The sequence below is a fragment of the Hyla sarda genome, chromosome 3 (assembly GCF_029499605.1).
Source record: "Hyla sarda isolate aHylSar1 chromosome 3, aHylSar1.hap1, whole genome shotgun sequence".
NCBI lineage: Eukaryota > Metazoa > Chordata > Amphibia > Anura > Hylidae > Hyla > Hyla sarda.
The window spans coordinates 200102235-200123845 of NC_079191.1; the positions used below are offsets into that span (position 1 = coordinate 200102235).

At 40.8% G+C, this 21611-nt stretch overlaps 1 protein-coding gene and 1 long non-coding RNA gene across 5 annotated transcripts in view; one reads left to right on the top strand and one right to left on the bottom strand.

Annotated features, from left to right (window-relative positions):
• The window catches only part of SMAP1 (small ArfGAP 1), a gene marked incomplete in the record, with an annotated part of 190881 nt that overhangs the window by 144539 nt on the left and 24731 nt on the right, over window positions 1–21611 (top strand). For all 3 annotated transcript variants that reach the window (XM_056565838.1, XM_056565839.1, XM_056565840.1), the window contains 1 exon segment: window positions 12991–13072. In XM_056565838.1, the coding sequence (XP_056421813.1) occupies window positions 12991–13072 (82 nt within the window).
• LOC130362013 (uncharacterized) lies at window positions 3675–13843 on the bottom strand. Of its 2 annotated transcripts, none has more exons than XR_008891234.1 (3): window positions 13696–13843; window positions 4566–4785; window positions 3675–3834 (listed from the first exon to the last, which is right to left on the bottom strand). It is a non-coding gene; the product is annotated as an uncharacterized LOC130362013 (long non-coding RNA). The 2 variants fall into 2 exon arrangements; XR_008891235.1 differs by lacking the exon at window positions 13696–13843 and adding an exon at window positions 11809–12288.

The following is a 21611-nucleotide window of genomic DNA, read 5'->3' on the forward strand; positions in this document are numbered from 1 at the left end:
ATCCTGCCATGCATGCTGCCAACCTACCAGCTCCAACCCCAACGTACGTTTCGCATTGTGCTTCATCAGGGGGCATGTCTATAACCCCCAGCAAGGGGGGGTATATATGTGATTCATCAGCCAATCCCAATAAACTATCTATTGAATCTCATAGAATCTGCCCAATGAATAGGGGTGCTTTCCAAACAACCTGCCCTACCATAAATTATATTAAAGGGGTGCCAGAAAGTTAGACAGATTTGTAAATTACTACTTTAAAAAAAATCTTAATCCTTCCAGTACTTATTAGCTGTTGAATACTACAGAGGAAATGGTTTTCATTTTGGAACACAGTGCTCTCTGCTGACATCACGAGCACAGTGCTCTCTGCTGACATCTCAGTCCATTTTAAGAACTTTCCAGTGTAGGAGAAAATCCCCATAGCAAACATATGCTGCTCTGGACAGTTCCTAAAATGGACAACGACGTTAGCAGAGAGCACTGTGGTCATGATGTCAGCAGAGAGCTCTGTATTCCAAAAAGAAAAACATTTTCCTTTGTAGTATACAGACCCTAAAAAGTACTGGAAAGATTAAGATTTTTTTAATAGAAGTAATTTACAAATCTAACCGACGAAAGATACAGGATCCGGCACTGCTGAATGTACGGCAAATAGGCAGCTACAGGTGCATATGTGAAGCAAAATCAAACCATATGGTGCTCAGTCCAGAAACAGTAAGTCAATCCACATAAACGAGATATAGAACAGAGGACAGCACTCACTCAGGTAGAAGTTTCAGTGTATTCTTTATTAAACAGAGTGGCGGTGTCAGACAGGTGAACAGACAGGAACGTCGAGGACCTCAGTGTGCAGGTAACAGCTGTGTAGTACTTCCGTACTTCGTCAGACCATCCTGACGAAGTACGGAAGTGCAACACAGCTGTTACCTGCACGCTGAGGTCCTCTGCGTTCCTGTCTGTTCACCTGTCTGACACCGCCACTCTGTCTGTTTAATAAAGAATACACTGAAACTTCTACCTGAGTGAGTGCCGTCCTCTGTTCTATATCTCGTTTAATTTACAAATCTGTTTAACTTTCTGACACCAGTTGATTTAAAAAAAAAAAAAAAAAATGTTTTCCATGGGAGAGCCCCTTTAAGTTTACCTATGTAACTGGAAGAAGTATAGACCGCCCAAATGGCAGGTGACGTAACCACCTATGCAACCCACGCATCGCAGTGATGCACAGCGAAAATGCCGTGGCTTCCTAGTGAGGATGCGGCCGGGCAGAAGGGCGCAGGTTTCAGGTGGTACAGTCATGTGATCGAAGCGCTGGTCACGTGACACAATGTCAGCAGCCATGGAGGAGCTCTTTTGGAGCCTCGCACTGCTTGCCAAAGGGATACCTCTGCATTGCATCCAATCAGAGGAATGTAAATCCCCCTGTGGATGCAAAGCACAAGGAATGGAACATATAGGCCCTCATTTACTATTGCAAACCCGACATGCTCTGTCAGGTTGGCGCCAGTTTCTGGTGCATTGCGACAAAAATTCTGTCTGCGCCAGAATTTGCACCAGAATTGGAAAAAAAACAGAACAAAAAACTAAAATAAAACTGAGAACCCGAAAAAAGGGTGTGGTCGTCGGGGAAAGGGGGCATGGTCACCGAAAAGGGGTGTGTTCCCGACATTTTCACAAAAAACAACATATTTACTAAGGTTTCCACAGAAAATGTAGTGGATTTTAGGAAAACCCTACAGATAAGAGCATGTGTTAAAAAAAAAAATAATAATAAGGAAAATGTAGGGAAAGCTTAGTAAATACAGTGGAAAAAAAATTGTAGGGAATTAAAACCCACTAAGAAGGCCATTGAGTGCATGTCAATCGGTATGAAGAGAAGACAAATAGAGGAAAGGACTAACAGCAAAAATAGGACGAACCACATAGAATGAATACCAATAAAAGGAAATGTCCAGCGCAGACTTTTTCTATTTCATCCTGCCCGGGCTGCAAAAAAAGACAAAACAAACTTTCACTTACCTCCATATGTTGCCCCGGAGCTCCGCAACAGCTGATCGGTTGGCCGGGCTGTCTGCTTCCTACTTCTTTTAGCCCGGTACATCACATGGTGCTTCAGCCTATCACCGGCCGCAGCGATGTCCCACCTCGGCCTGTGATAGCCTCAAGCGCCGTGTGATGTACCGGGCTGAAGGAAGTAGGAAGCAAACAGCCCGGCCAACCGATCAGCTGTTGCGGAGCTCCGGGGCAACGTTTGGAGGTAAGTGAAAGTTTGTTTTGTGTTTTTTTTTTTTTTTTTTTTTTTCAGCCCGGGCAGGATGAAATAGAAAAAGTCTGCACTGGACATCTCCTTTAATGGGTAGCTCCCACCAACCCTCTTTTTTATTTTTTTTTCTGTCCCTGCCTTTGCCCTTCTATCCCTAACTCCCTCCCTGCCTTTATTTTTATATTTATTGACTAATAAATGCCATTTTGTCTGCCTGGTAGTGTGCTCACTACCAGGCAGACTTCCCCAGCAGGCACCACGTCACTGATGCCTGCTGGAGGCGACTTCCGCCCTTAGTTCTAACAGGGTTCCTCCAGCTGTTTCACAACTACAACTCCCAGCATGCCCTGACATCTATTGGCTTACAGGGCATGCTGGCAGTTATAGTGGGGAAACAACTGGAGGCACCCATTCATACCAACCTCCTGCCCCCACCCCCCTCCCCTCACCTCCGGTCGCTCAGATGGGGAGAAGAAGCCGGGACCGCGAACTCTGCGCTGCGCAGCGAGCTGCGGAGAAACGGGGAATCCGGATGCAGGACGTGCCGGGGAATCCAATTCAGTTACCGGAGTCTGCAGAGAGAGTGCAGACTCCAACTGGGCTGAGGTACAGGTTGCGTGCCTGCTGCGGCCAGGGCGGCTGCTCCTGGACTTTACTGCGCTGACTTCCTGCCTGTTTGATTGACACAGGAAGCCAGCACGCAGTGAATTAATTTAGACTCATTTGCCAGGCTGAAATGAGTCGAAATTCTGTAGTGACGTCACTGCAGAATGCATTCGGCCACTAGGAGGGCGACCCCTAGTGGCCGAATTTAAAAGTGATTTTAAACTGTTTTAAAATAAAATATATTAGAGATATGTTGTAGTACTTAAGTACTGCAACATCAATTTTTTGTTTTCAGGACAGTGCCCATTTAAAGCAAAACATAGACAGTGAAAAGAAAAACAGTGCAATGTGAAAAATATGAATGAATGAACCACCACCAAAAACAGAAATAAGAATGAAAATTGGAAGAACCAGTGTGAATGTGTGCTGTGGAAATATGTAGTGTATGGACAAATAAAAATGTATATATATTGGGGGGTATCTATGCAATATAATACAGAACTAGTGTAAAGGTGCAGATATGCTGATGCAATATCCAAAACAACTGTGAAATGCAATTGTAATATGATATGGAGGCCCCTTGGTGAACCATAGGGTGCATGTATGTGAACAGTAGTAATAAAGTAGTAATAAAGCTTGTACTGAAACTAGTGGAAAAATAAATACAAATAAAGTGCAAATGTGGAGTGTGAATATAATGTAAACATTTTATTCATAAAAATATATCTATTATGAAAAGCAGGTGAAAACCTGAAAAACGTGTCAAAAAAGTGCATATGTGCAAGCATATTGTCAGCAAGTTATACAGTAAAGTGATAGGTGCACATGGGAGGCAAAAAATAAAATACCACAGGTTAACTTTTTTAATATGGCAGTAGACACTAGGCAGGATGCATGGCAGGATCTAAAAATACAATAAGCGTATACAGACGAATAATATCGCACGAGAAGGATGGCTGGCTGACCTAAAAACAAGAGAAAAGAACAGGAGAGAGGGTAAGGATTAAAACCAACAAAATAAAATGAAATAAAACAATAATAATCCACCAACAGGAGGATTATAAACAGACCAAGAACTGAAGTCCCACAATGTAAACAGTGCCCTTATAAAAATGGAACAAAACTCATTAAAGGAGAATTCCAGAATATAAAAATTGTCCTCCATACTGCCGGCAGTAAAAAAATTAAAGATTTACCTAAAGAATACCTTCCTCTGCTCCCCCGGGGCCTCCGGTAACCGGCTTCGGTCTCCGACGCGATCCTCTTCCTGGTTGCCGGTGGTCGGAGAATCATACAGCGCTCAGCCAATCACCAGCCGCAGTGAAGTCCGACTCGGCCGGCGATAGGCTGAGCGGCAGTGTGAGAACGCTTGAGGACACAAAATTCTTCACTACACCGGCACCTGCTGCCGGGGCCGAAAACGTCACACTGCCGCTCTGCCTATTGCCAGCCGAGTCGGGACTGGTGATTGGCTGAGCGCAGCAAGACTCTCTGACCACCGGCAACCAGGAAGAGGATCGCGATGGAGGCCGAAGCTGGTTACCGGAGGCCCCGGGGGAGCCGAGGAAGGTATGTACATCTTTATTTTTTTACTGCCGGCAGTATGGGGGACAATTTTTATATTCTGGAGTTCTCCTTTAAGACCCCTGGGTTGTAGCGTTTTACTGCCTGAAAAAATACTATCAATGGCCCTCACCTGAAGGCCTCCCAGATCAGTCATGGATTGTTTAAAAATGTTGAGGAACCGTCGTCAGGTGCGTAAGATCCGTTTCATGTTTCGCTGCTGTTATTCCAAGGACTTGTTCTCTGGTTCTCTACTTAAATTCATGAGTGGTCATGCCTACGTAAACGTAACCACAAGGGCAGGTAGCATGGTATATTACCCCAGATGTATTGCATGAGATTGTGTGTCTGATCTGAAAGGAACGAGTACCATTGTAATTAGAAAACATAGAATCTTAACATATGTTTGGGCAAGCAACACATTTACCATAAGGATGGCAACACCACTTAGGTTTACACGCACCACCAAAAATACAGAAAAAATTATGCACAAATGAATAACTAAACAAGAAATGGAAGAAAGTTAACAAAATCTTTATTGAAGTATATCATTAATTAAAAGACGATAGCACAAGTACATAATAAAAACAAGGCACCAGAAAATACTACAGATGGGTAGGTGAGGACTGGAACGGAGTATAGAGAGGTAATGAATATAGATGTAAATACGAGGTCAAAGGGCAATCAAAGTATATGTCAGAGGTGGAGACGCACCAAATGGCTGCTGAACGCAAGCACGAGGGCAGGGAGAGAATAAACAAAAGGGATCAAACCCAAGGGATCAAACCCAAGGACCAGAGGGAACAAGTATGCCAGACCTTACCCTTGGGTAGGGGTTGGTAGGTAAGGTCTGGCATACTTGTTCCCTCTGGTCCTTGGGTTTGATCCCTTGGGTTTGATCCCTTTTGTTTATTCTCTCCCTGCCCTCGTGCTTGCGTTCAGCAGCCATTTGGTGCGTCTCCACCTCTGACATATACTTTGCCCTTTGACCTCGTATTTACATCTATATTCATTACCTCTCTATACTCAGTTCCAGTCTTCACCTACCCATCTGTAGTATTTTCTGGTGCCTTGTTTTTATTATGTACTTGTGCTATCGTCTTTTAATTAATGATATACTTCAATAAAGATTTTGTTAACTTTCTTCCATTTCTTTTTTAGTTATTCATTTGTGCATAATTTTTTCTGTATTTTTGGTGGTGCTTCTATCTTGCACATTACTTACCTCTTTGAGGTATAGTCTCTTATGTAGGTGTTTACCACTTAGGTTTAGTGGCTCCAAAAGGATTAGTGTTTTTTTTTTTCCTTTGTTGACTATGTACCAAGATATCTCTCAGATTAGCACTTCTCCTAAATGTCATTGAAAGCTGTTTTGGGAGATACAAACTTAAAGTGGTATCAGCCAGTAGTATGTTCCAATTTTTTGACAGAATCTCTCTAACTTGGGGATCCTGTGCATGGTAAGAGGTTATAAATCTTGCCTCGTCATCTTTTTCATTTCTGTGCTTGGGTTGTAGTAGACATCTCCTGCTTTTATGTTTTGGCCTTTAGGTATGCACGCCGGATCCAGTTGTCCTTGTAACCTCGTTCAGAAAACGTGTTCCAAAGATTAATTGCTCAATTCTCAAAAATCTCATCTGTGGACGTTTTAATAGTAGAAATTGACCTATGGGGATGCCTTTGATCAGATTTTGAGGATGCGATGAATGGGCATGTAGTAAGGAGTTAGTGGCAGTGGGCTTACAGAAAAGATCAGACTGTAGGTACCCCTGTTGATCCACATTGAAGGAAATGTCCAGAAAGTCCATATGATTTCTTCCAGCCTTGTAGGTGAGTTTGATGTTTTGGTTGTTCGTGTTCAAAGAAGTCATAAATGTCTGTAGCTCTTCCATTGATCCCTCCAGACAAAAATGGCATCATCAATATACCTCGCCCACATATACCTCGCCCACGCCCTTAAAAAGAGATTAGTGGGCGCACATGCTGCGCCAATAACAGTTCTCTGCATTTGCTAATACACTTCATAAGAAAAGGCAAATTTGAGGAGTTCAATTATAAACTCACCTAGATCACGATCAATTTCAGACATCCTCAGAAAGCCGCCAACTGCCCGAAGCCCATCTTGATGCCAAATTGATGTGTAGAAGGACTCCACGTCACTTGTCACTATCCACATGTCTTCGAGTTGAATGTCCTCCATTCTGCATAGGGCATCAGTGGTGTCTTTAATGTAGGACGGCAGGGTCTTTACCAAAGGTCTGAGAACATGGTCAATTAGTTTGCAAATAGGCTCACACGTATTGTTGCGACCTGATGCGATTGGCATACCTGGCGGTTTGTGATCTGTTTGTGGACTTTAGGGAGAAGATATAAAGTGGCAATCGTAGGGTTTTCAATCATAAAATATGCTTGTTGTTGAGAGGTAATTACACCTTTGATGGTAGCCGGTCATAAAATATAAAAAAAATTCTTCCTGAAATCTACGCAATGGATTATAGGTCAAACGTTTGTAACAAGTGGTGTCTCTTAACTGTCTGAAGTCCTCCTTTTCATATAATTCTAGGGGCACTACATTTCCCCCTTTGTCTGAGGGTTTGATCACCACATCATTCATATATTGCAACTGTTGAATAGCTTGCTTTTCACTATGTGTAGAGTTATCAAAAGAAAGGATCATTGACAAATATTCAATCGAATTAGATTTAATCTGAACAAAGATATCTATGTTAGAAGATAAAGATAACAGGGGGAACGGGACGGCCATCAGCAGTCCGTATCTGTCCTGCTCCAATAGGCCATCACAGGATCGTCTTTCTTGTCGTCATGCAGCCCCCTTGTTGTCCCCTGAAGTGCTGGGGGGAGTGAAACACGTAGGGACCCGCTTTTCCTGTCCAGTCTGCGATAGCTAAGTATCAGTATTCTTTTATACACTGGGTATATTAATCTTTGATCTTCAGTGCATCTGTGAATATGCTGCATTTTCATTGGAGCTTTATGATGGTGACTTTTATTCACCTTGGGGACTGAACCCCTGTGGTTTATTTATCTGCTTATGCTTTTATGAGTGATATTGTTAGACCACTTTGTTTATGTGTACCTTATGACATCAAAAGATTCATCACAATACTGTGACTATCCACCTGTGAGTGATGGAATTGAATATTACCCGTTCAACTGTTTACACCTGGAACGTTGATACCCAACAGCATATCGGAGGACACTGATAAATATTTTTATATTTTTTTGTTGTTCTCTGTACATTACATATTGTTGTCATTAGAACATTTGTTTTTACATAGTGTAACATCTCCACTGTCTGGCCTATTTCCTGATATTATTCATCTTCAGTATTAGGAATAGGGTCATCCATCTCTATCCACATAGCCAGATAGAGTACACCAGTGAGACAGTGAGTCCCTATCCTATCTGTTCCTGATCATAGGGCTTAACAGGGTCATATAGGGTTAGGTTCCAGACCGGGGCCGCCCTTATCAGGGCATACACTCCGCCTAGAATTAAGTGTAGAGTGATGGCCTAGTATAGGGCCCAAGTAAGGTAGGGGCCACCTGCATTACAGGCCCAATCGTCTCCCTTAGGACCATCCCGTGTTGCTCCTTCCTTATACCTGTCCCTGAGATAGGTGATGATTAATACTGTATCATATCATTGTAAACATCTTTTTGTCTGACTGGCATATTGGTATCAAGTATAATTTTGATTATGTAAGTCTGAAATCTGGATACCTAAAACTGTTCCTGTGCAGCATTTTTTTTTTTTTTTTAGTATTAATGCACCATATGGTGCAGGTTTGATGGCACTGGATCAGTTGGGATCCCTTTCTAAGAGCACAGTAAATAAATGTTAAGTTTTTGTGTTTCGGTGATGTATTTTCTTGATGAGTACACTATTGGAATTGTATTCATCCTTCTCAGTGATTTGTGTCCTTGTATATTTACTAGTGCCCCTACTGCTGTATGCCCAGTGTTATTGTGCACTCTCCTTCTGACCCTCACAATAAGGTTCTTTAGCAGCAGCTGGTTAGTGCTACCGTTACTTTAATTTCTGCTTATATAGCACTATTCAAATCCACTGCTTTAGTATTTGTGTTCTGTGTTAAATCATCCCCCAGCACCCTTCTTCCTATTGGTCCACCTTCACCAGCACTTTGTCATTGCAAAGCAGAAATGAGTATATGTTGTGCTTTAATTGGTCAGGTAAGTAAGGCAAATAAAGTCCATATAGGTGTACTACTGTACTAGAAAACATGTGGCACCCCTTTTATAAGATATGAAAAATCTGCATGCTTGTGTTAGCTTAAAGGGTACCTCTCATCAAATAAACTTTTGATATATTTTAGATTAATGAATGTTGAATAACTTTCCAATATCATGTTAATGAAAAATATGCTTCTTTCTATTGTATTTTTCCCGATCAGTCCTGTCAGCAAGCATTTCTGACTCATGCTGGAGTCCTAAACACTCAGAGCTGCCAGCCTGCTTTGTTCAATGCTTGCTGCCAGGACTGGTAGGGAGACCCCTAGTGGTCATTTCTTCAAAGTGGAAAATTAAATAGAAAGAAGCATATTTTTTAATAACATGCAATTGTAAAGTTATTCTGCATACATTTATCTATAATATATCAAAAGTTTTTTTTTTTTTGATGAGAGGTACCCTTTAAACACTCTAGAGAGTGTTCCCCAGGTGATATATGTTCTCCCACTGCTGTTATTGAGCTCCTGAGGGCCACCTCCATAGTGCACCGCTATTTCTTATTCTTAATATTTCAGGTAGCAGTATGAGACTTGGGCTGTTTGATAGTAGTACACCTGTATGGACTTCCTTTCCCTTACTTCTCTGACCAATTAAAGCACAACATTTTGGATTTTTGGAACGATTTATGATTCACCAGCGTATCACTCCTCTCTACTTAGTGTGGTCAGGCCAGTGCTTTCCCTTTCAGGAACCGCTGGTCTATGGCTTGGCCTGGTGGGCCAGACCAATTGTTGTTACATGCCTGATACAGCCCACATGTTAGACGTTCCCCATCCCTGGTCTAAAGGATTTGCATATTTGTGGTTAAACAAATTTTAGGAAGGTAATATCAGAAAACCAAAAGGATTGGTTCATTCATGATGTTTTATGGTCCATATTTTTAAAATCCTAAACCATCCATCATGAAAGATACATATTTACTTTGAATATTTATTGTATGTAGGAAAGTTTCCTGGTTTATTCCTTTGGATATGATGATAGAACTGTAAAATCATGTAGTTTTATATTTCTTCACTAGATTGGATAAACCTGCATTGGTGATACAACTTGTTTAGCATTACTAACCACACTGTGTAAGTAGACAGTCCCTGCTGTTTTTAACGGAAACATGTGTTGAAGTGGTATTGGGCATTTAGTGATAAGGAATGAACAAAGACGCATCCACCCACATAATGGAAACTGAAACCGTGTTAAATTTTTTTGTTTATCAAAGTTTTGCTTGAGTTGGAATTCTTATCATACAAATCCTAGAGGAGCTAAGTAAACAGAGTCTGTTTTTACAAGAGGATGGAATTGTTATCCAAGGGTGTGCTGCTTTTACTTTACAGTGCCTGACCACACACCATTCAGAACACACAACTTTTTGGTGGAAGTTGAGATTGAGAAACATTGAAGCCTCTTGTCTCCAGTCCTGACTGTACCATCTTATTTAATCTTTTTGATAAACTGAAGAGACATGATTGCAGCTTAAATAACCTAAAAACAATTTAATGGACACTTAGAATTATTTGTACTACTTAGACAAGTACCTTAGCAGAGGAGGTTTTATCTTTTGTCAATCAAACAAGTGTAATGTGTTGAGTACAAAAACTTGAAATTGCCCTTTGCTTGAAAAGACTCCAAAAACTTTATTTTGATGTAAAACAATGCATACTTTACTGGGAGCAGTCTTATGGTACATTCAAACATTGAAAAGAGGCACATTTATTGACAGTGAAAACATGTAGTTTTCTGCATCAGAAACCATTTAGTCTCCCTCCCTAAAAACGTTGACTGTAGTTGGAGCAGGGGAAACCGTCTGAAAATAAGTTCAGCTGAAAGATAGTGACATGAAGTCAATAGGAGCTTCAGAGCTGACCTCCTTATGTTGCCCACAGCTCAGTGAAAGTTTCGCTTCTTCACACTAGTCCTTTTTTTTTTTGTCAGGAAACTTATTTGTTATACTTATTTTTAATTTTTTTTTTACTTTTTAAGCTTGAAAAAAAAAAATCCTACTAGGAAACCTCACGTTTGCGCAGTAAGATTGTAAGGTTTCATTTGCATATTGCTTTTAAGATTTCTCACAAAATAGAGAAATAGGCCATCATTGTAACAAGCGCCATGGCATGAACCGATACCCCCCCCCCCCCCCAAGGTTAGTTTGGGCTAACCTGCTGATAGCCTTTTAAGGCTGTATTATAATTTCGCATCAGTAAGCAAATCAGTGTTACTTGACTGAGTAACTCTTACTTTTTTATTTTTTAATGTTACATACAATAATGTAATTGGTAAACCCTGTTGTATATTTTTAATTTGTGTTTATTTGACATTTAATTTTTTGCATATTTTACTGAGGTGATTATTGTCTTTAGTTTTTAAATATTCACTGTAATTTAAATAGACCATTGTAACAGGTGTAAGAATTTGAAAATGTTGAATATACCTGTTATTAATTCCTATGTTCATTGTTGTTGCTTTGCCATTTCATTTACAGTTGTGCCCATATCTAGATCCTTAGCTTTGTTTTTGTCCACCTCAGATTGTTTGTGTTGATGTTTATATAAAGTATAGTTTTAAACCCTTAGGCAGTAGGTTTATTTATTTAATTATTTATCATTATTGTAGCTTCGAGCAGAGTACTCGATGTTTTGACATAGCATACCTGCGCTGCATGTGTTTTTACATTTTCTTGTCTCTCTCAATAAGGAGCCCTGCATGGAGTCGTGAACACACTGACTGTGGCATGCTAAGCGACTGGTTTTGACAGCATAATTAACACCTGCTTTTATCCGGGTCATTGCTATCAATACTTGCCATCATATTTAGGACACTGGATTTGCATACTTTTACATGGTTCAGAATGCATGCAGCCAAAAGGCTCACATAATTGTCATGTACAATAAGCGTTCTTTATCTTAAGATTGCGTCATCTCATCTCGTCCTAAATTTCAACTGGAAACCTATACACATTGGATGTTAAGGAGTAACCTGCAAATGTTATTGTAGCGGAAATACACTGCAGATCCTTTAAAGAATTTGATTATTCCATTGTATGCATTATGCAGTACAAGTATAGTAGCTTACCTGGCTTTAACAGATAACCTGTCAGTGTGGGTCATCACTTACCGACATAATTCGTGAAACTGGCCTAAGCCTGTTGCTTACAAAGGTTAGTGGTCGGATAGGAAGCCACTGGCTCTCTGCCATATATTTCCACTGAGGATACAGTTGAAATCAGTGTTTACTTGGAAATCCAGCCCAAACCCTCTTTTCTTTGTAGCCAGTTACATCACTTGTCGTGGCTGTTTGAATAAGAAGATGCCCATGGTTATTCAGAGTGCAACTGCCAAGCTAGAGCCTCTCTTTCAGAGTGTTTCTCCGTTTTTGCACTTAAAGGGACTGTTTGATAATATTAAAGGAGAACTCTAGCTTTTTTTTATTCTGCCCGGAGTGATGCCATTAAAATAATAAACTTTAGCCTACTTTCCGACGCCTCCCCTGTGCTGACGATATCACTCTGCCATCCTATGGCCCCAATCTTCTTCCTAGTTTTGGTGCCCGACGCTTGACGATGCGGGTCTGCTAAACGCCGGCTGCAGTAATGTCCCGCCTTGGCCAGACACAGGCTGAGCACAAGAAAAAGCCCCGGCCTCTTACCTCACATTGCTGCTCGGCCTATCAACTGCCAAGCCAGGTCATTGCTGTGTCTGATAATTATCTTATCCCCAGTGTAACGTGTCAGGCACCAAAAACCAAAAGAAGATTGCGGCCGGAGAAAAGGAGAGAGATTCCAGCAGCACTGGGGGAGTGGTGGGAGGTAAGTTAAGATATATTATTTTAGTTGTGACAGCTGGGGCAGAATATAAAAATTTAGGCCTGAGTTCTCCCTTAAAACTTAATTCCAGACTACAAGAGCTTCTTATCTTGACATATGAATTGGCTCTTGTTTTTGACATTTTTTTTATTTCATTTTAATGCAAGGTCTCTGGGCATACTTGGTGTTAGCAAGAAAATATTATTCCAAAATAAACTGTGAAGTGATTGACTTGCTAATACATTATACTTCAAGCTGAGTTGTATTGGTGTTGGCCTTTTTTGTTAAGGATTGCCTCATTATGCTGCTGTTTGGCAGCTCTCCATTATGTTTCTTGGATAGTATCCTTTACAAGTGTGTTATATGGTGTGAGAGGAGCCTGGACAAGCTTCTAACAAGTGTTACAATCGCTATTAAACCTACCAGAAAAGCTGGAATCTTCTGGCACCTTCTCATAAGAGCCTAATTAATGAGCACTTTATTTCTCTTCACAGGTAGTGAAAAAAGAGCCACAGCTAGAGGTTAAACTTAGTCCAAAGAAAGCCCCCGAAATGACCGTGGATCTTTTAGGACTTGGTAAGTAATAAATAATGAACACTACCCATTGTTACATTCTAAAATGACTACAATGAAACCTTTGCAGAAGGGGAGCATCAGGCCTTTATCTTCCATATGCCAACTGATATTGTTAGCTGTGCTTGAAAATGGCATGATTAAGTCTGCCGAGAGCCCTCTATTAAAGAAAATGTTTAATAAGGGGGCCTGTATCTGTCAGCAGTGCTGTCTCCACCAAAATACCAGTAATGAGCTCCTTGGGGAATGAAAAGCTATCAAAGTGATCTTCAAAGTCTTGCTGCATAATGACATTTCAACATTTAAATATAAAGTTTTTTAAATGTAAAGAGTAAGATGTTAGGGAGGTTTTATTGTATTTCGTGCAATGATAGTGTTATAAGAAGCAAAAGGGGGATCACGTTTTGTTGACTTATTCTTTTTTCAGAATATTTGTATATGCTGTTGGAGTCAAGATGAATTTTTATGACAGAAAAACATGTTTGAAATGGTTATTTCTTTTAGCTCTGCACTAAATATTGTAAATGATCTGCGCTTTCAGGTATGCTGGCTACAAGAAGCCATATTGTTATAGCAAGTGCCTAGATTATCGTCAGATCTTCTTTGGTTATAAATATTAATCTTACAGTGCTTTGTTAATGCATGGCTCTTGACCTCCATGATGAGCCGACCGTGCATGTTGGACCTTCTCATTCTCTACTCTGGTACAGTACACGTGGCTCTGAGTGTAGCCATAGCAACCATAATTAAAACATTCATAGTTTTACAGTTGACTGCATTCAGGTAACAATAGATGCCTGGCACCACTACTCCGGTAGACACCATAGATGCCCTGCTTCTTTACTCCAGTTGACAGCATAGATGCCTTGCTCCACTACTCCAGCAGCCCCCTCCTCATCACAGCAACTCCTTTCTGCAGGAAAGACCTTTGAGAAATTCCCAACATCAGGCAGACCCTTGGACTTGGCTGATTTAGCCTTTGTTTTGCACTTGGTTTAACCCAGTTCTATGTAGCAAATCTGCAACCAGGCTCCCCAAAGTGCAATCCACATGACGTCTATGAAGATTTCAAATTTGTGCCTGAAAAAAATCTTTGCCATAGTACAGTGTGAACCACAGCATGGATACCTATTTAAAAACAATAGACTGAGTTCACATAGTTTTTATGCAGATTCCAATGTAGAATCTGCGTTGGCGTTCACATGAAAAGAACTGCATGTGAGCATATCCTTGGTGGACCCTTAGCTATAACAGAATGGAAAATCTTACAGCATGTGTACAAGCTTCAAGACAAATGTTACATTGTATCTTTTGTGCAGGGTGTTTTCATTGATGGACCAATGGAGAGACTAAACAAATAAAAGTGGAGGAAAAGACCTTGAACAATCAATACGCTACTGATGCTATTCATACATATTCTTCAAAACCAGCACAACAATAGTCATTACTATTAAGCTTATATAGTACATTGATCTTGAAGAAAATCAATTGAAAAAAAGAAAAAAACATATTTAGGCAGTTCATTCTGTTTGGCCAAGACAGGTATTCTTCTAACTTGTAGAGAAAACAAATGGTATTTTATGTCATACAGTTTGCCCACTTGTATGTCTGAACTTATTAATGGACAATACAACGGAGATACAAAGAAGTATTGCATTTGCATTTATATAACATTTTCTGTCTAAAGATCTGCCGCCACTTCAAAGCCAATTTCCATGTGAATATTATTGAGTTACAATCAAATCTTTAAGATTATACAAGTAATTGCCTGAATAACATTTTATGCAGTATGTGGTGAATATTTACATTTATATTGCTCTGTTATACTACCTCAATCCTATGATAGAATATAGCCAATCATTCCATGAGTTTTAATATGTTAAGTGGGTTGGCATAATTTCTGTGACTATTAAGCACTTACTTTTTAAAGCTTTTTGTATGACACAAAGCAAATACATGCTTTAAAGAAAAGCTCTGGGAAAAAGTGAAAATATTGTTTTGCCTGGGAAACTGGCACTACCCCTGCTATCCGGATTTCTGCTCTTGATGCCTTGATTCTAAGAGTGATCGTGATTCAAGTACCTCTTATTTTAAGAATATAACTTCAGAGACAAGGCAAGAAGGAGCAGCTTGTGACAAAAGTTTGCACCTCCGAAATGAGAGTACTGTAGTAAGAATGATGAGAGGAGGGATGGACTCGACAATGTTCTGATAGTTGTGATAGATATATAGACGAGGATCATTATCCACAATAGTGCTTTAAATAGAAACCTAAAAACTACTGTATATACTAGAGTATAAGCCGACCCAAATATAAGCAGAGGCCCCTAATTTCACCCCAAAAACCCAGGAAAAGTTATTGACTCGACTATAAGCCTAGGGTGGGAAATACATCATCCCCCCCTGTCATCATCCAGAGCCCCGTCATCATTTGCTCCCCCCCTTTATCATCACTGCCTGTTAATCCCTTCATCAGTGGTCTTCAACCTGCGGACCTCCAGATATTGCAAAACTACAACTCCCAGTATGCCTGGACAGCCATCGGCATGCAGGGAGTTGTAGTTTTGAAACCTCTGGAGGTTCACAGGTTGAAGACCACTGCGGCCTTTGTCATCATCCATACCCCCCCCCTTTAGTTTTCTACTCATGACGCACAGGGACGTTCATGCACAGGGAGGCTGCGCATGAACGTTCCTGTGCATTGTCGTCAAGGCAATGTCACTAGTCCGGGGCCGTGCCCAGAGCAGAGAAGAGGGCCCCCCCCCCCCGGTGAAAATGGACAGCCCAGAATGACTAACCCTCCCCACTGGACGGTCCCTGCAGCATAGATGGCCCAGACCAGCTCACCCTTCCTTCCCACCGAGGGGAGGTGAGTAGAAAACAAAAGGGGGGGGGGGGGGGTCGGGGTCTGGATGATGACGAAGGCCGCAGTGGTCTTCAACCTGCGGACCTCCAGAATTTTCAAAACTACAACTCCCGGCATGCTGGGAGTTGTAGTTTTGCAACATCTGGAGGTCCACAGGTTGAAGACCACTGATGAAGGGATTGACAGGCGGAGAGTTCACTAGAGTATAAGCCGAGGGGGGGGTGTTTTCAGCACGAAAAATCGTGCTGAAAAACTCTACTTATACTCGAGTATATTCAGGTAGATTGTAAGAACCATAGAGAGTTTATAAGTGACAAAGAATATACCTATGAACACCTTTTGATTTGTCAAAATAAATATTTTTGTGATAACCTTTAAAGGAAACCTGTCACCACTTTTATGCTGCCTGAACTATGGGACATCAGGGCAGGGTGATCCCTGGTGGCTTCTGATGTCTTACAAGCCTTGACTGATAGATCTCCAGGGACCACCCCAATGGCAAATGTTTCAGGCATCATGAAAATGGTGACAGGTTCCCTTTAATGTAGTATTCTATAGTCTTTGCTTCCAGTTAAGAGGAAACAATTACCCTGTAGTCATCCTGTGAAATAGAAAGGCTTTCTGCTGCCACACTGGCATTGCTCTTCACAGCTCCCTTTATTTCTCCCTCTATTATTATAAAGCTTTTTTTCCCCAGATCTCATAACTCTTGTGTTATATTCTCAGTACCTTGGATATATCTGGCAGCAAATCATTGTGTTATAGGAAATCATTTCCGCATGATAAGGGAGACTTGTGAAATTCTAAAGCCTGCTGTAGTGATTTTTTTCCCCATATTTATATACAAAAAAATATATTTTTCAATCATCAGAACAGTTGGTAAACATCAGCACAAGTTGTTCTCATGGAATTGTTGTATCGCCAACATAGTTTGGAGCGCCTCTATAGTATGGGGCCTTATCTACATTTCCCTAATATGATGTTACTGAAACCACTCGCCAATAAATTCCAATTCCAATAAAATTCCTGCAAGCCTAGGGGAAGTTGAATTGTTTACTACATTCTGATACCAGCCCTTTACAACAACTGTATTCTGTGAACGGGCTTCTCACCGAGCTTATTACAGTGTTCTCATGGACATTGCAGCCATTTCTCTTCGCTTCTTTTTTGTAATCTTTCCTATTGAAAAATGTGCTAGACTTGCTTGTGATGCAGTTGTGTGTGACCAGCAATACAGATGATTTACTACTTGCTTATTATCCAGACACAAAGTATTGGTAGAATTCCTCCTGTTGTTTTTGTCTAACACTTTAATATCAAAATTGAAATATGGCTGTGAAATAGATTGATCTACTAACATATGGTAGCGTCATCCCCCCCCCCCCCCCCCCCCTCAAAAAAAAAAGTAATGTAAGTTGCATGCATGGTGGTGGTGGCCATACACGAAGATAAAAAAAAAAAAGAAAAAACGCACAACCTATGCAGCAGATACTGTAGTAGTGCCACTAGTACCAACATCAGATCTGTTGGTGATTGTTGCTGTACAGTGTTCAGTATGCTAGATCCTATTTAGGTAACTAATGTACAGACTTCCTTCCTGAACTTATCATATTTAGGTAGAAAAAATAGTTTTTTAACACCCCCCCCCCCCCCCCAACACACACACACACACACACACACACTTATAAGGCTATTACATTATGCCTGTAATGTGTAATGTACACATACTATATACCAGTAGTTAGTACTATTTTGAAAATTTTTTCCCCCAAAATGTATATCTGAATCTCTATTTACACCAATGACATCCATTTAAACAAGAAGACCTAACCACTGTGTTTCAGCGCATGTTTTGCAGACCCAAACCGACGATCCAAAAATCTTAACATTTTCATGCGGTTTGTCTGGGTTCTGGTATTTTATGGCTGCAGGAATAGCACTGTACTTGCTGTCAAAAATAAATGAAAGCTTGAACTACCCACTCCCCCTGTTCTTGCAGTTTACGGCTCGTGGTCTTGTATAAAAATCACTATAATTTTACTTACACAGTTGTATTATGGTTTTATGTGCAACCAGTAAAGACATCAGTTTTGTGTTTTTTTTTACATGGTATCTGTGGCAGTCCAGTCCGTTCTATCATGGTAATGTGGAACACAGCACCCTTTTAGTTGTTGTGACAGAATTCAAATAATGTAAATGTTTATGTCAGTCATGGTGTGTTCTCTCCTTTCTGCATCGACTGGTGCTTTAAATGTTAATCCCTGGCTGGTGTGCAGTTTATAGAGACTTCTGAAATCGCTCCAGTACAGAGCTCTGCTTAACTGATGGCATATTAAGTGTGGATGTATTTACTTTAAAAGGTGAGCACTGCTGAAAATGTTAATATATTCACTGATAGATATATAGAGAAACTCAAGGCAAATGTAGCCATTATACCTTGCACTGAATATGAAAGCAGGAGCATGCAAATAAAATGTCAAGACCTTTAATAAATCAAATAGGTCTCATTCTCGCTAACATTCAATTAGTTCAGAAAATCTTTTTGCTCAATATGTGTCTGGTAATCCAGGTGTTTGTCCTTAGGCTGGATGAAATCCCATAGGCATTTAATATGGCCCCTGACACAGCTAATGAATAAAACTAGGCAGAGAGGAAATGTGTTCCAGAGGTCTGCATGCTCTTGGTTGGGTCCTGTTCTGTGTGATACAGGCAGGTAGTATGAAAGAAGAGCAGCCTGAACATTGCATAGGGGCAGTCTCCGGTGAAGTGAGGCCGTGCTGCTGTAACATGAGGGTGCTAGGGACTATTTTTAGTCACCTTGTTATCAAGGCATAAGCTAGAGTACCTAACATCATCCTAACTCTCCCTAATTCCCCATCCCCATTTGTCCCTAACGCTAACTAAATGTATCCCTGTCCTTTTTTTCATTCAAAAACCCCTAAAAATACCTTTTTTATTGATTTCTTCGGTAGCTCAGTAGGCTGCCTTGTGCCAGGGGAGGAAGTGGGCGTGTCCCGGCAGGCACAACTTCATCTGATACCTGCCGGGGCTCGCAAGGCAGACCTGATCCTTGAGCAGTGCTCCACTGTTTCAGGCCAGCGCACGCAGGCTGTCCTTGTCAGGGGCAGAGCCTGAGGACACGGCCGGCCGAGTCAGGAGCGCGCCCTGCTGATGAACGAACATCTAATATGTACCACAAAAAAAAAAAATCATCAAACAGTTGTGAGCATAGCCAAACACTGAGGGAAGGGTTGAAGCAGACGTCACACAGTCGTGTAAGAGATTTACATGCATTCTGCTGGAGCAGAATGGTAGGAAATTTCAAATGAAGACTATTTAGAAAATTGCTTTCAGCAATTTGCATTCAGGAAACAAATCAACAATAAGAAAAGTTTCAGTGCAAAAGGTGTTCAGAGCCTTTATTATTTGCTTAGCACATGTAAACTCTGTGTATCATTATCTCTTTTGGCTTTGCATTTATTTCAATCTGATTTAGCCAAAGAAATAGTTTCCTGGAAACCATTATCAAAAGACTGTTGAAATCTCTAGATCTCGCGTTGTCAATTGCCTTTTTTGTGATGAATCTTCTGGGGTTCTGCGGCAGCCTTAGAAGTCCAGTGTTTGATGGAACACAGTTACATCCATCCGCTCCCTCCTTTCCCATACCAATTGTCCCTTTTTGCCATTCAAACCCTCATCTCTCTATTTTGTGATCTAGTTATTCCTGGTTGTAAAATTGACGTCCTGTATCGGTATGGTCTGTGGCATTCACTATGCATGCACTTGGGAGACCGGAAAATGTTAGTTGCTTGTAAAAAATGATGAGAGTCAGCTATTCCTCCATTAATTGCTTTCCATCCCTTTTGTGCTGTTTTTTATGGCATGTTATTGAGTAGGTTTTACACGATTACCTGTCTTATGCTGCCGCTCCCGCTTACTTTGCAACTCTGGTTGCCTCCTGGGCATTTCAAAAATCTTAAGACATTTTTCCTGCTGCTCAACCATCTGCTCGTAGCCCCAGGACAGCAGAGATGTCACTGTTAGGTAGGGGAGATAGGGATACAGAATACTTGAAAGTTGTGGTCTGCCCACAAATAGTGTGGTGACATTTCATAGTGCTTTAACACTTTCATGTCCATGAATGGAACATTGATGCCATGCTATCCCGAAAAAATGTTAAATGAAGCTTTTGAAAAGGAGAATTATGATCTAGTGTAAAAATCACAATTTGGTGTTCTGCGCACTTCTGTTTTGGGAGGAGAAACTTCTTTATAAGGTCTTTCCTTAATACATAATGGCACCATTGACAATAGGAAATCTAAACCAAGTGATCTATTGGATTCTCAAATGCTATATTACAATTTCGGATGCCTGCTCGGAGCCTGTGTAGTGAGTAATGAAGGCATTTGCATGAACGTCTTCATGACTTGGAGATTATAGGGTTGCAGATAACCTCTGGCTGCTTTCTGATCAATATAAAAATGGGTGTTTGGTCCTTTAAGACCAATCCATTATTTATAAAGGCAACATTGCTTTCTATATTTTGTTAGCCCTCAAAGGGTTTCTATTTGGCCAATATATGCTTTAGACCATTCTTTTACTTCACAAGATGACAACCGTGAGATTATCTGTACAATGTGTCACCGTGTAGTCATGCTGAACCTCATCTAGGCTGGATAAATCCACATTGCAGTTATTTTGGAGGTTGATTAGTATCTGTAGAAAAGCTCCATGTATAAAGCTCTGCGCTGTTTGCTGGAGCTACAGTCATGGCCGTAAATCTTGGCATCCCTGAAATTTTTCAATAAAATGAAGTATTTCTCACAGAAAAGGATTGCAGTAACACATGTTTTGCTATACACATGTTTATTCCCTTTGTGTGTATTGGAACTAAACCAAAAAATGCAGGAAAAAAAAGCAAATTGCACAAAATATCCCACCAAACTCCAAAAAATGGGCTGGACAAAATTATTGGCAATTATTGATTTTCAGAGTCTGAAAGCTGCCACCTCTATCAGAAAAGTTATTAACGGTAGGCTGACACATTTCTTACTATGTGGGGGGATGAAAATTGTCATGGCAATTACATAAACAAGCTGCTACAGTGTGAAAAGCGGTAAGAACACACACACACACCTACTATATCGATCAGTCAGAACTTTAAAACCACTTGCTTTATATTGTGTAGGACTCCTTGTGCCACCAAAAACAGCAAAATTTCACAAGATTTCTAAACATGACCTGTGGTAACTTGCACAAGATCTAAGGGACATGCAAGGTGCAGACTCCTCCCAGCTCTTTCTACTGATCAGTCAAGGTCTGAACACTCAGACCCTAACCAATTTACAGAACTAGCTGGGAGGAGTCTGCGCTTCACAAGTTCTTTTCCAGCTCTGTGTTACATGATAAAGACAGATTCATAATGTGTAAGGGTCTGTTTACACTGGCAGGCATCTGTGTGTCACTTGGTGACTGCCGGCAGGAAGTCCGCCGCTATGAGTGGACACACACAGCCTGCCGGCCGCACATCCGCAGCATCAAATAATCTGTAAAAAAAAATAAAAAAACATTGTGACACATGGATTCTATAAATGTCCCCTACATTTGCTCATGGTACTATAGTTGCACATAAGTCAACATTTTGTCCAATTCTGACTGGTATTTTTCCTGACTGAT